Below are 15,133 nucleotides of genomic sequence, written 5' to 3' on the forward strand. Positions count from 1 at the left end.
CGGACATTTGTTTAATCGTCTTTGAGTTATACTATGATAAAAGATATGGAAATTATGGGGTCTCCAACGCGCAATTTCAATGACAAATAATTCATATTACTTTAAAAACAAATAGAAAAATTAAGTTATATTCTACTATCATCCATCTGAGGGTAAAGGAAACCTTTTTATATAAAAGTATCTAAATTCAAGCGTGTTTCACTTTAAACTTCATATACCAGTAAGACTGTTTGGATACTGCAGTTAACTTATCAAAAAACCATAAAGTGAATGAGGCCGTTATATGGGGCCATTCCAAAACGGGAACCTCTGTGGACAATTTTATACTTCAAGGATTGTCACCTTCTAAAATACCAAATTTAAAATAATTATACGCGTATATGTGTGGATTATCAACATACCCAATATAGGTAGGTATCGTTATATGTGTTAGACAAATCCGAGGAGAAATGTGGCAAAAATCATCAAAATACCGAATTTCGAGAGATACCGTTATATGGGGACTATACCAAAACGTGAACCGATAGATCATTTTCAATACCAACCATCCTATACACATTACAAATTTTTCAGCTAAATTTTGACGCTATACGTCAAATAATGTGGGCTGTATCGTAATTTAAACAAACAGACATACAGACGGACAAATCGACTTAGAGTTTTATACTGATTATGAATATATATGCATATTTAATGGGGTCTATGACGAACATTTAGTGATGTTACAAATGGAATGAAAAGTTAATATACCCTCCTTTCCAAGGTGGATGATATAATAGCATTAAAGACTAAAATTACGGGCCGGCAACGCGGACCGGGCCAGCTAGTTATGTGTAAAATAATTGTTTGAGTTACAAATGGAATGACGAACTAATTATACCCTCCATACAATGTATCGTGGAGGGTATAAAAATCTTAAAACATGTGTAAAAGGGGAAAATTACACTCATCTCATTTGCGACTTAGATTTTTAAAAAATTGAGATTTTTTTTGAGTTTTTCAAATAAAAAAGATGTTGGCTGTTTTTGTCGTTATGGAAACATTACAATTTTGTCGTTATTTTATATTTCATTGCCTATGGCCACCATACATGCATTCACTTGTTACAATCACTTAATTTTGGATACCCAAAATATCCAATACTTTTGACATCCCGAAGTAAGTCCTTTTGATTTGACAATATTGAAAATATCGTCTTCTCCAGATGATCGTATTGGAAATGTGGTGAGAATGGCATTTCCTCGAAGGCCAATATTTCAACACGTCCCTTGTCGTTGCCCACGGCCACTGAGCGACCGCATCGTGATAGACTAAAATTGGAAAAACAAAGAAGAATTTGAAAAAGTTCCAATTTTTTTTTTATTTGTCCATAATTGATTTCCTTCAACCCACCTCAATGTTGTGTAATACGCTGTACTGTCGATCCTTGTCGATGATGCTGGCTGTAAAATGCTGCGTCTCAAATCCCAGACGTCAACGGTATCTCGATGTAGGGCCACAATAATCGACGAGTGTACCGTACTCCATGTGGCACAGTAGACCGGACTCATGTGGTATTTTAGAGTTATCAGCGGCCTGAAAATACCCATTAACCAAATGCGAATGCACCTGGAAGGAGATAATCGGCAATTAAAATAAACAAGTAAAAAAGCTGTACGTTCGGCCGGGCCGAACTTTGAATACCCTCCACCATTTGGTAAGCATTTGGGAGGTATCATGGGGTTATACTAAAACGTGGAGCTGCACAGACAATTTTCTGCCATAGGCTATGGAATTAATTACGACCTTCAGATACTAAATTTGAAATAGTACCGGTAAATAATGTCGCTAAAATCATCAAAATACCGAATATCGGGGGGACAGTTATATAGGGGCTATACGAAGACGTGGACCCGCACAGACAATTTTCTGTCATAGGCTGTAGTATACATTACGACCTTCAAATACTAAATTTGAAATAGTTCCGGTAAATAATGTCTCTAAAATCATCAAAACACCCAATATTGGGAGGTACTGTTATATGGGGGCTACACGAAGACGTGGACCTACATGGCTCATTTTCTGCCTTAGGATGTAGTATCCATTAAGATCTTTAAATACCAATTTTGAAATAAAATACCGCATATCGGGAGGTACCGTTATATGGGGGCTATGCGAAGACGTGGACCTACATGGCCCATTGTCTGTCTCAAGCCGTAGTATCTGTTACAAACTTTAAATGCCAATTTGGAAAAAATTCCGGTAAATAATGTCGCTAAAATCATCAAAATACCGCATATCGGGTGGTACCGTTACATGGGGGATATACGAAGACGTGGGGCTATACGACGCCCATTTTCAATACCAAATGTCCTGCAGACGTAATACACATTGGAGTAAAATTTTATCAACTTACTTCATTTCGTTCGGAAGCTAGAGTGATATCCACAGACGGACAAACGGATATACATCGGACATCGTGGACAGTTTCGCGAAAGGGATTAGGGTGTGAAAACTTTCAGGATACAGCTGGTACAAGAATTGGACCCCAACGACCTACAGAGAATTATGTCGACACAACTTTAAAGATTTGCTTCAGATTTCAGAGCTCTGCACTGTTCGGTGTGCGAAAAATAGTGGAGTACCTTTTTTTGTATGGATAAGACCATATAAAGGCTCCGGACGAAGTTTCAAAACTTGAGAACTAGAAAACCAAGTTGCACCAATGCACCTTCCTTTAAAGGCCATTTTTATACCATCCACCTTGAAAAGGAGGGTATATTAACATTGTCATTCGTTGTAGACACGATAATGTATATATATTCATAATCAGCATAAAATGCTGATGTCCGTCTGTCTGTCTGTCCGTCTGTCTGTTGAAATCACGATACAGCCCACATTATTTGATGTAGAACGTCAAAATCTAGCAGAATAATTTGTACATTATTCACCGGAATCGTTTTAAATTTCGTATTTGAATTTCGTCATGGGTACTACAGCCTTTGGCAAAAGTTTTCGTATGCAGGTCCACGTCTTCTGCTATATAGTTCCCATATAACGATTTTAATTTAAGTGGTGGTTTTCCGATTTTTTTTTTTTTTTTTGAAAATTTCCAAGTTCCTTCCAAATGGTGGAGGCTATTAAAATTTCGGCCCAGTTGAACTAAATAGTACTTTATATCGGACAATATTTGCTATGACCACAAACACGGCTAGATACATTTAATTTGGAACAATCTCATTTTAAATTAAATAGGGTTAAGGCTGTCAAGAAATCAGATGAACAAGTGATTTTGGGAAATTCTACCAAACTCTTCCCCCTCAGAACTCCGAGTACCGAAATTCATATTTACAAATTGTTGCTATATTTCATAGTAGGTATTGGAGCCTTACCAATCATTGCCACAGGTCAAATACAATTTCGGTGACCATGGTGAAAATTCCATATAATTAATACCGGCCTCATGCAGCTGCAGAACGTGTAACTGTTGCTGGGGATAATTGGTCGAACATTTGTGCTGGCATCCCTCATCGGTGAGGACATAATACACATCTGTTTGCTGGGCATCCAAAGCGATGTACATGCCCTGCGGATGACGATTTGCCTCCAGGAGTATTGGCTTGTTGTCCAGCAGTATACCCTCAGCATTGCCATCGACTCGATTTAGTTTCATCAGCTGGTATCCCAAGAGATATGGACTATTGATGAGACTATATCTGGTAATGGAACCATCTCGGGCCAATGCCAGAAATGGCTCAATGTCATGGAGTCGTGTTTCACTCTTGCTATGGGGTATCCATCTAATGCAGGCTATCGGTTCACTGCTGGGCGAGGTGGAGCGCTGAGATTGCGCTATTTGGGGCCTTTCAATGTTGCTAATGTCATAGACATGTAGGGTGCCATCATAGAGACCAATGGCAATCAGTTGTGGAACAAATGGTGAAAATTCCACCGCCAGAACGGGTACATTGAAATGATAGATTCTCTCAGGGTTGACGGGATTTTTGATGTTCCAAATGCAAACGCAGCCACGTTGTGGTACCACAGTTGCGGTGGAGCCAAATATGCCATAGCTGGCGGCCAAGATGTCGCCATGTTTCGGACACCAACTTAAGGCGGTAATCGATTGACTGTCACCTGCCTGCAGGGGTATACTGAATGTCCACAAAAGATCCATGCGATAGCTGTAGCGCACCTGCAAGGCCAACGGGTCCGGCATGATCATGTTGCGAAAACGTCTCTGGGCTCTCTCAAAATTATTGCCGGCCAAAATGCGCATGGTCAACATGAGGGCGAGATTGAATTGTGGCGTTTTATTGATATCGACAAATTGATCCACCCCACCCACTTTGTAGGTGGTCACCTGCATCTTGTGCCTTCCATCCACATCGACACTCTGTGTGGTCTGCTCCAGATCCTTGTACGTGTCGAACATTTCAAAATTCGAAACATATGAGGCGACATTGCCCTTGGCAATTGAATCCGTATTGACGCTACGAGTTTTGGTCAGTATCACCGATGTTTGGGTCTCCACCGGGAAGCAAATGCGTTTGCGTCCCTGGCCTTGGGTTAGATATTCATAACGTCGATTATCTTCCTCCACCAAACGGCCCTCCTCACTATCTCGCAGTACCGTTGTGCTGCGCTGTTCGTAGAGCACAATGTCAGCGGTTTTCTTGAGAGTTATTTTGATAAAGGGATTCATGCGTTTCGGCAACTGGCGTCGGCAGACACTCAGCGATGGGGCCAAACGATTGGGCTGTACATTGACCATGATCTTACTTTGTTTGATCTGCAGAGGGAAGGGGAAAATAATGAAAATGAGAGAAGAGAAAAGGAAAAGAGAATTCGTTAAAATCTCGCAACTACCGAATGTAGCCGTTATATTAGAGTCTATACGATGACTTGGACTTGCATCATCAAAATACCGAATATAGGGAGGTACTATTATATGGGGCTATAGCAAAACGTGGACCTGCACAAACAATTCCTGTCATAGGCTGTAGTATCTATTACGAACATCAAATACCAAATTTGAAACAATTCCGGTTAATAATGTCGCTAAAACCATCAAAATACCGAATATCGGGAGGTACCGTTATATCAGGGCTATACGAAAACGTGGACCTTCATGGCCCATTTTCTGTCCTATACTGTAGTATCTATGACGAATTTCAAATACCAAATTTTAAACAATTCCGGTAAATAATGTCGCTAAAATCGTCAAAATACCGCATATCGGGTGGTACCGTTATATGGGGGCTATACGAAGACGTGGACCTGCACAGAAGATTTTCTGTCATAGGCTGTAGTATTCCTTACTAAATTCAAATACCAAATTTGAAACAATTCCGGTGAATAATGTCGCCAAAATTATCAAAATACCGAATATCGGGGGGGGGGGGGGGGGGGGGGGAACCATTATTTGGGGGCTATACGAAGACGTGGACCTATATGGCCCACTTTCAATACCAAAAGTTCTGCAGACAGAATACACATTTGAGTAAATTTTTATCAACTTACTTCAGTTCGTTCAGAAGCTAGAGTGATTTCCACAGACTGACAGACGGACGGAATGTCTATACTTTGTGGGGTCTAAAATGTATATTTCGAGGTGTTACAAACGGAATGACAAACTTAATGTACCCTCCATACTATGATGGAGGGTATAAAAATAGAAAAAGTAAACTATTAAATGCCTGCTTACACATCATGTTAGAGTCACATGTAAAGAGGCTTTTTTTCCCATCTAGCAGTACAATTTTTTTAAAGCATGCTTTTAGGCGCTCTCCAGAGTTTTTTTAAAACAAAATAGAAACCCTTTGCAATGTAAAATAAATGTTTATATAATAGGTCATTTTTAGCTGCTCTGGCTTTGGAAACACTGGTATAAACAACTCACGCACGTTTCGCTTTTCTATTTAAATACAGATGTCATCTATTTTTTTTTTAATTTATTTAATTTTGATCTTGCTTTTTGGTAAAAAACTTTTCCGTAGCTTCAAAAAAATGCCCTGATATATAATCTGGCCACAAGAAACTTTTCATCTCAACTTACACCCTCCTCGATATCATCCAAAGTTGTCCGTATCGAGCCAAGCCCCTTCTGTGCTGGCATCTGCAATTCTTCCGAGTCCTCCGATCTGAACGAATCTTGACTTTGTAGCGTTTCATGTCGATTTATTTTAAGATTTAGTTTTTCAAATTTCTCTCGTAGATATTCTTCTGGATTTAGGGACATTTTTCAAATGCCTGCAATACTGGAGTTGTGTTTTTTTTTTTTTTGTTTATTTTTAAATATCCTCAGAAGCCGGTTACATAGTTCCCGTAGCACTGTAGCTTGGCAACAAATGTTTGTTAAGTTGCCGGGTAAATTTATCAATACCTCAGTTATTAAGTTAAAAAGTATCTGTCAGTTTTGCCGACAGATGTATACCCTCAGCCAATGTACGATTACTTAACCATATTTTGACTTCTGTTATGATTATTCAAATGTTTAACTTCTTGTGGAGTACGTTCCGAAAGAATGGGCCAATATTGGCCATTTCGTATCGGACCTAAATAAATATGATATAAATATTGCGACGGGCCAGGATTGGACTATATTGGTAACTTCCTTCACTTTACATAAATATATGATAATTTTTAGAAAATCCTAACGTGCATGGGCTACCAGATATAGTCGTTTGAAGCATTATATTTTCATGCTTCTTTAATACATATAAACATATTGGGCAATATTACAAGAAAATCGAACATTTGTATCCAATTTATGAAAAATCATTAATTCCATATACATCTCAGGTTTCTGACAAAGAGACATATATTTAGATATAGCAAATAATGACAATACAAGTATTAAAAATTGTGACCCTTTTTGAATGAGGTACCAGAAGGGGTTCACCTATATATATATATATATATATATATATATATATATATATATATATATATATATATATATATATATATATATATATATATATATATATATATATATATATATATATATATATATATATATATATCATCAGCACAACAGATAATGGTTTATCAAAAATGTTTGTATTTGTGGAATTTTAAGAGAGTTGGATACCAAAAGAAGTGGACCAATATATCCCATCTTCACAAAAGATCTTTTGTTAGTGAAAATAATGGGTTATGTGAAATATAAAGAGAACCTGACGCTTACTTCGGGTTTTATAAATGTTTTGGTTATTAAAAAATTTGACCCTTAGGGGGGAGGTACCAGAAGGACTTGATGGAGTGTGGATGGAGTGGATGGATCATTCATTTTTGCACCTGACCTAGAACTGACGCAAACATTAGGATTTGAAAAGTTGGATCAAAATCAGGTTATTGCTTATCTTTCTTTGCAGAAAATATATAATCGACTCTTAAATCAAATTTTATAAGAGTTGCAATTATTCAAAATTTTGTCTTTTTGTGGGAGAGGTACTTGATTGAGTGGACCGATGTTGTCCATATTCGCACCTGACGTAGCACTGACGCAAATATTAGCATATGCAAAGTTAGAGCAAAATCGGATTATCGTTTCTCTTTTTGTGCAAAAAATACATTTTTTGAAATTTTCGACATTTTGTATGGGAGGGAGTGGACCGATACATACCATTTTCACACCAGACCTTGGGTTAATAAAATTATTAAGATGTGTGAAATTTGAAGACAATCGGGCTCTTACATAACATTTTATCAGAGTTGTAATTATTCAAAATTTTGACCCTGTGTGGGGGAGGTACCTGATGGAGTGGACCGATATTGTCAATTTTCGCACCTGGCCTAGAACTGATGAAGATATTATGATTCGCAAAGTTGGAGCAAAATCGGATCATCCTTTCTCTTTCTGTGTAATAAATTATTTTCTTTGAAAATTTTGATAGTTTGTGTGGGAGGTACCAGAAGGAGTGGACCGATATTGTCCATCTCCGAACTCGATCTAAGTTTGACAATAATATTACGATGTACCAACTTTGGATCAAATCGGATACTCCCTTCGAGAGTTATCGTGCGCACCAGCCAGACAGACAGACAGACGGACGGACATCGCTAGATCGACTCCAAATGTTCTGAAACGGATTTGGTCCAAAGAGACCTAGGGTCTAAAACAGTTATTTCGACTAGGAACGTTTTGGCCGTATCAAATGATATATACCCTCTGTAGCCATATGGCTGAGGGTATAAAAATAGTAAAATATAGACCAAACATGTGGTAATCTTCACCATTGGAATCGGTTAGCAGTTAGTTTTGTTGTGAACTTATGTATTAGAAGCCAGGTCGTTAGTAAAAAAGTAATGATAATTAAAAACAAGCGAGCAAAGGCTAAAGCTATGCGGGGCCGACCATGTAAGGTATCACATATTATCGCATATCACTACTACTACTACCCCTTATATCCAAACCATGTTGGAAGAACTCGTTTTTGACATGATGTCAAAGAGCACCGCCCAGAGGTTACCCCAAGTTTTTTGACCCGGTGAATTTGGCCAATATTTACGCATTCCGTAGTCTTTTTAAGTAATCAAAACAATTTCAAAACAATTTCATGCGAAATTCCGGGTCGATTAGTTTTCAATTCTGGCCTATAGAACGACTACTAAATTAGAAAAAATTAATTTTGTTTTAGTCCATTTGCACCTCTAAATGTACATCTTAATAACAATAGGCTTTAATTTTGACCCTAACCCTACCCCCATGCAAAATTTCATGAGGATCAGACGATAATTGCGATATGCATATAATACCCTCACTTCGCGTCGATTGGTTCATGATTGTGGCCTATAGATCAACTGCAAAATCAGGAATTTTTTCAGTTTTTGGTCCATTTCAAACCCTAAATATCGTGCGATCGTCTCCAAAAATAATAGGGTTATATTCTGACCATAACCCCACCTCCATTTTCAATTTCGTGAGGATCAACTAATAATTGCGACCTGTAGCTTGATTATAAATTAACATGGACAGACTGACAGACGGACGGACATACATAGCAAGATCGACTCGTCTCAGTGAGATAGGAAGATCCATATATACTTTCCTATGCGGGAAACCAATATTTCGAGGTGTTACATAATTGTTGGCCCAATCAAACTTATAATACCCCCAACATATAGTGTTGTAGGGTATAAAAAATAGTAATAACAAAAAAAAAAAAAAAAAAACAATAACAAGTTAATCAAATAGAAAAGCAGTAAGTTCGGCCGGGCCGAACTTTGAATACCCTCTACCATTTGGAACGAATTTGGAAATTTTCAAAAAAAAGAATTCTGCTAAAATTTAAAAAATACCGAATATAGCCGTTGGGGTCTATACGACGTGGACCTACATAAGCATTATTTGTCATAAGCTATTACCATATTCAAATTCGAAAGTGAAATAAACTGTTAATAATCATCAAAATACCGTATATAGGGAGGTACCGTTATATCGGAGCTATACGAAAAACCTGGACCTGCATAGACAACTATCTGTAACAGGCTGTAGAATCCATTACAAACTTCCAATACGACATCTAAAACAATTTCGGTGAGTATTGTACCTAAAACTACCGAATGTAGGGAGGTACTGATATATGGGGCCTATACGAAAACCTGGACCTGCGTAGACAATTTGCTGTCACAGACTGTAGTTCCCATTACGAACTCTAAATACGTAATTTGAAACTACTCCGGGGAATAATGACGCTAAAATCATCAAAATACCGAATATCGGGAGGTACCGTTATATGGGGGCTATATAAAAACGTATGGTTTTCTGAATTTAAGTTCTATGCAGGTCATTTCTGGGTCTATGTTTTCCCTCTCTAAAGCCAGTTAATGTTCATGGGCCGTAGTGCGGTCTAGTTTATAAAAATAGAACTTCAGCGAAGTGTTTCTCTTCTTGATTGTTATACCGAGATGAACATTTTTGAAATTCAATTCTCACCCTCTAACCCCACTCCCCCGCCCCTTAATAGTTTGGCCTGCAATAAATCGAATCATTCAGTGGAAAAGAAAAAATGCACCGTATTTGTTTTTGCATTATTTGCTTCATTTTAATGGAAAACATAGCTTTCCACCCACCATCGCGCTTGTTACCGAGGTTTCTGATTATGGGAAATAAAAATATCGAATTTCACTCAACGGCTGCACGAGCCTATCGGCAGAGAGAGGTAAACGTCCAATTATGAGACTACAATTCGCGTCACAATACCCTGAAGTGAACGGACACGTATCAAAAGTGACAGCTGAAGTGTGCTGTTGAAAAAGGGAAATTTGTACTTCATTTTCTTCGGAATTGTTTGCGAAGGATGCCCGAGAAAAATGAAAGACGCTTGTTTGTTTGTAATGAGGGTATGTTAAGTTCGCAATTCCGTTAGTAACTCATCGAAATAATGATTTTAGACATAACAAGGTATATATTCTTGATTAGCGTAAAATTTCGTCCGTCCGTCTCATGTAATCACGTTAGAGCCAAAACTAATAAAGATAGGATGCTAGAACAATTTTGCACAGTTCAGCCATTTGTCTGTAGACAGGTCAAGTTCGAAGATGGGTTGAATCGGTCCACGATATCGTATAACCCCCATATAACTTTACCCCCCGATAGCCCTATACATGTTTATACCCTCCACCATACTATGGAGGGTATATCAATTTTGTCATTCCGTTTGTAACTCCTCGAAATACTCATGTCAGACCCAACAAAGTATATATATTCTTGATCAGCGTAAAATTCTAAGACGATTTAGCCATGTCCGTCTGTGTGTCTGTCTGTCTGTTGTAATCACGCTATCTTTCGAACAAATTGAGATAGAATGCTAAAATTTTGCACACATATATATTTTATCAGTAGGCAGGTAAAGTTCGTTACTGGGCCATGTAGGTCCACGTCTTCGTATAGCCCCCATATAACGGTACCTCCCGATATTCGGTATTTTGATGATTTTAGCGACATTATTCACAGGAATTGTTTCAAATTTGGCATTTAAAGTTCGTAATAGATACTACAGCCTAAGACAGAAAATAATCTGTGTAGGTCCACGTCTTCGTATAGCCCCCATATAACGGTACCCCCCGATATTCGGTATTTTGATGATTTTAGCGACATTACTTAACGGAATCGTTCCAAATTTGATATTTGAAGTTCGTAATAGATACTGCAGCATAAAACAGAAAATGGGCCATGTAGGTCTCCGCCTTCGTATAGCCACCATATACCGTACCGTTCGGCCCGGCCGAACTTACAGCTTTTTTACTTGTTTTTTTTTTTTCATTTAAGTGTATTTTTATACCCTCCACCTTGGAAAGGAGGGTATATTAACTTTGTCATTCCGTTTGTAACATCCTTAAATATTCATCTTAGACCCCATAAAGTATATATATTCATAATCAGCATAAAATTCTAAGTCGATTTAACGATGTCCGTCTGTCTGTCTGTCTGTCTGTCTGTCCGTCTGTCTGTCTGTCCGTCTGTCTGTTGAAATCACGATACAGCCCACAATATTTGACGTAGAGCGCCAAAATTTAGCAGAGATATTTGCATTGTGTCTAGGATGGTTGGTATTGAAAATGAGATATATCGGTCCACGTTCTGGTATAGTCCCCATATAACGGTACCTCCCGATATTCGGTATTTTGATGATTTATGCCACATTTTATCACGGATTTGTCTGGAAATTGGTATTTGTAGGTCATAATGGGTCCCTGAGCGTGTAGCGAAACATTGCATGTATGGGTCCATGAATTGGTATAGCCCCCATATAACGGTATCTCCCGATATTCGGTATTTTCATGGTTTTTGCCACATTTTTTCACTGATTTGTCTAAAAATTGGTATTTGTGGGTCATAATGGGTCCTAGTTCGTGTGGCGAAACATTGTAATTATAGGTCCACGTTTTGGTATAGCCCCCATATAACGGTACCTCCCGATATTCGGTAATTTGATGATTTTTGCCACATTTTTTCACGGATTTGTCTGAAAATTGGTATTTGTGGGTCATAATGGGTTCCAGCTTCGGTGTCGAAACAATGCATGCGTGGGTCCATGATTTGATATAGCCCCCATATAACGGTACCTCCCGATATTCGGTATTTTGATGGTTTTTGCCACATTTTTTCACTGATTTGTCTAAAAATTGGTATTTGTGGGTCATAATGGGTCCTAGTTCGTGTGGCGAAACATTGTAATTATAGGTCCACGTTTTGGTGTAGCCCCCATATAACGGAACCTCCCAATATTCGGCATTTTAATGCTTTTTGCCACATTTCTTCTAATGTTTCTTTTACCCTAAGGTGGAGGGTATTAAAAGTTTGGCCCGGCCGAACTTAATGTTTTTTTACTTGTTTATTTTATACCCCCATCATAGTATGGAGGGTATATTAAGTTTGTCATTCTATTTTTAACACCTCGAAATACACATTTTAGACCCCACAAAATATATATATTCCTTATTAGCATAAAATTCTATGTCGATTTAGCAATGTACGGCCGGCGGTCTGTCCGTCTGTGGAAATCACTCTAGCTTCCGAACGAATTGAAGTAGATTGATAAAATTTTGCTCAAATGTATGTTATGTCTGCAGGACTTTTGGTATTGAAAATGGGCCATGCAGGTTCACGATTTGGTATAGCCCCTATATAACGGTACTCCACATATTCGGTATTTTGATGATTTTAGCGACATTATTCACCGGAATTGTTTCAAATTTCGTATTTGAAGTTTGTAATGGATACTACAGGCTAAGACAGAAAATTGTGCAGGTCCACGTCTTCGTATAGCCCCATATAGCGGTACCTCCCGATATTCTGTATTTTAATGATTTTAGCGATTTTATTCACCGAAATTGTTTCAAATTTGGTATTTAAAGTTCGTAATGGATGTTACAACCTATGAAAGAAAATTGTCTGCACAGGTCTACGTCTTCGTATAGCCCCCGTATGACGGTACCCCCCGATATTCGGTATTTTAATGATTTTATGGACATTTTTCATCAGAATTGTTTCAAGTTTGGTATTTAAAGTTCGAAATGAATTCTACAGCCTAAGACAGAAAATTGTCTGCGCAGGTCCGTCTCTTCGTAGAGCCCCCCTATAACGGTTCCACCCGATATTCGGTATTTTGATGATTTTAGCGAATTTATTCACCGGAATTGTTTCAAATTTGATATTTAAAGTTCGAAATGGGTACTACAGCCTAAGACAGAAAATTTTCTGTGCAGGTCTACGGTACCTCCCGATATTCGGTATTTTGATTTTATGACATTATAACCGATTTTTTAAGTCTCGTATTTGAATATTGTAATGGCTTATGACAAATGTTATCTACGCAGGTTCATGTCGTCGTATAGACCCTAACATAATAGCTACATTCGGTGTTTTTTAGATTTTAACAGAATTTTTAACGGATGTTATTGTTTTTAAAAATTACCAAATTCTTTCCAAATGGTGGAGGGTATTCAAAGTTCGGCCCAGCCGAACTTACAGCTTTTTTACTGTTTTTTTTTTTTTTTTTTTGAATTTTCAAGTTACTGGTGGAGGGTATTAAAAGATCGACCCGGCCAGAACTTAACTGTTTTTTCACTTGTTATTTATTATTACTTATTTATTTTTTTTTTGTTGTGATTTTAAGATAATTGCAATAACAAAAACACAACTATTATAATCGACCATTGCATATTTCCCAAACGTATACCAGAATCGAATGTGATTCCCAAACCTTCAAATGGTTCGATAAACCAACCATTTATTTCGTAATCCAACAGATACACCGAATGATAAATCACTGATATCGGTGCCGTAGTCGGAATTGTGTTGTTCATCATTGGCTTGTCACCGAATGCCATCAGATCTTCGAAGTATTTGACCTGAAATATGGATTGTTACATAATTAAATCATATTTATTTTTTGTTGACCTTGAATTTGAGCCTACATCGCGGGGCATAATTTCAACAATTTCGTCGTAGTCTATCCATATGACATCGGTATTGCACGATACGGCATTTGGTACTGTCGATTTGCCAAGGTAGACATTGTATTCAGAGCCCAAATTCAATATCATAAATAATGAAAATGCTTCTTCTTGCTCGAATTCGTAGACATCCTTGGGATTCTGCACATCTATCAAGTACTCATAAAAGTCGTTGGAATATTTCGATGCGGTTTCCTGGAATGCAATGCAATATTCATGAGGAAAAAAATTGAAATAACTCACAACTCACCATATGCCTCCTCACTAAAATGACAATTCCAAAATTTCTCTTGGCAGCCTCTTCATAGCTTTGAAATCGGGTATTCGAAAATACCGCATGAAGCTCAAAGGGCAAAACGCCGGATTCTTTTGCCAATTTATGATCGGTCCAATAGAAATATGCAAATTCAAATTTGTATTTTTCATCACCCAATGGACCATTCTGGAGATAAGGCACGTCTTTGGGTTCGTACGATGCTGTTATCCAAATTGTTTCACCAGTATTCTCCAATCGCCCGGCCCTTGGGTCCCTTGAGAAGTTCATATAATCAATATTGCTGATGTTCCTTTTTACGGATTTCAAATAATTTTGTTTCGAATGAATGTTGTATTTCTTGCCAATGCATTTGGACTTGGATGCAGCAACTGGAAAAATAGTCACACGAGTATGGATGGAATCAGTATTAAGGGAGTAACAGGTAGAGAGGCATCTTTTATTGATTTGGAATTCCATTTTGTCTGGGTGGTGAATGGTGAGCGGTACCGTGAGATCATATCCAAATGATTATGCCCTCCGGCATTTGGTTATAAAGGGCAAAAATGCCATGTCGAAATAACGGTTTTAGATCCTAGGTCTCTTTGGAACAAATCAGTTTGAAGATATTTAGAGTCGACCTAGGGATGTCCGTTCGTCCGTCAGACTCACTAGCTAGCTGGAGCGCATTATAACTCTCGAAGGGAGTGTTCGATATGATCCAAATTTGGTACATCGTAATGTTATTGTCTAACTTAGAGCGAGTTTGGAGGTGGGCAACATCGGCCTACACCTTAGGATACCTCCCCCCCAAAAGATCAACATTTTCAAAGAAAATAATTTACCTCATTCAAATAGAGATGGAATCATTCGATTTTGTGCAAACTTTGCAAATGACAATATTTTTGTCATCGGTCCACACCTTAGGATACC

General features: G+C 37.9%; 2 protein-coding genes across 2 annotated transcripts; both read right to left on the reverse strand.

Moving 5' to 3' along the window:
• Positions 1-1,027: 1,027 nt before the first annotated feature.
• Positions 1,028-4,894, reverse strand: LOC101889903 (dynein axonemal intermediate chain 4). The gene is made up of 3 exons (XM_059126014.1): positions 3,372-4,894; positions 1,393-1,608; positions 1,028-1,310 (listed from the first exon to the last, which is right to left on the reverse strand). The coding sequence occupies exons 1-3, from the start codon at positions 4,751-4,753 to the stop codon at positions 1,097-1,099; spliced, it is 1,812 nt and encodes a 603-aa protein (XP_058981997.1). The 5' UTR covers positions 4,754-4,894; the 3' UTR covers positions 1,028-1,096.
• LOC131800464 (uncharacterized) lies at positions 4,758-14,491 on the reverse strand. Its single transcript, XM_059125911.1, has 4 exons — positions 14,198-14,491; positions 13,909-14,142; positions 13,695-13,842; positions 4,758-4,771 (listed from the first exon to the last, which is right to left on the reverse strand). Exons 1-4 carry the CDS (start codon positions 14,489-14,491, stop codon positions 4,758-4,760), a joined length of 690 nt encoding a protein of 229 aa, XP_058981894.1.
• Positions 14,492-15,133: the final 642 nt, after the last annotated feature.

This window comes from Musca domestica, unplaced genomic scaffold (assembly GCF_030504385.1).
Source record: "Musca domestica strain aabys unplaced genomic scaffold, Musca_domestica.polishedcontigs.V.1.1 36, whole genome shotgun sequence".
NCBI lineage: Eukaryota > Metazoa > Arthropoda > Insecta > Diptera > Muscidae > Musca > Musca domestica.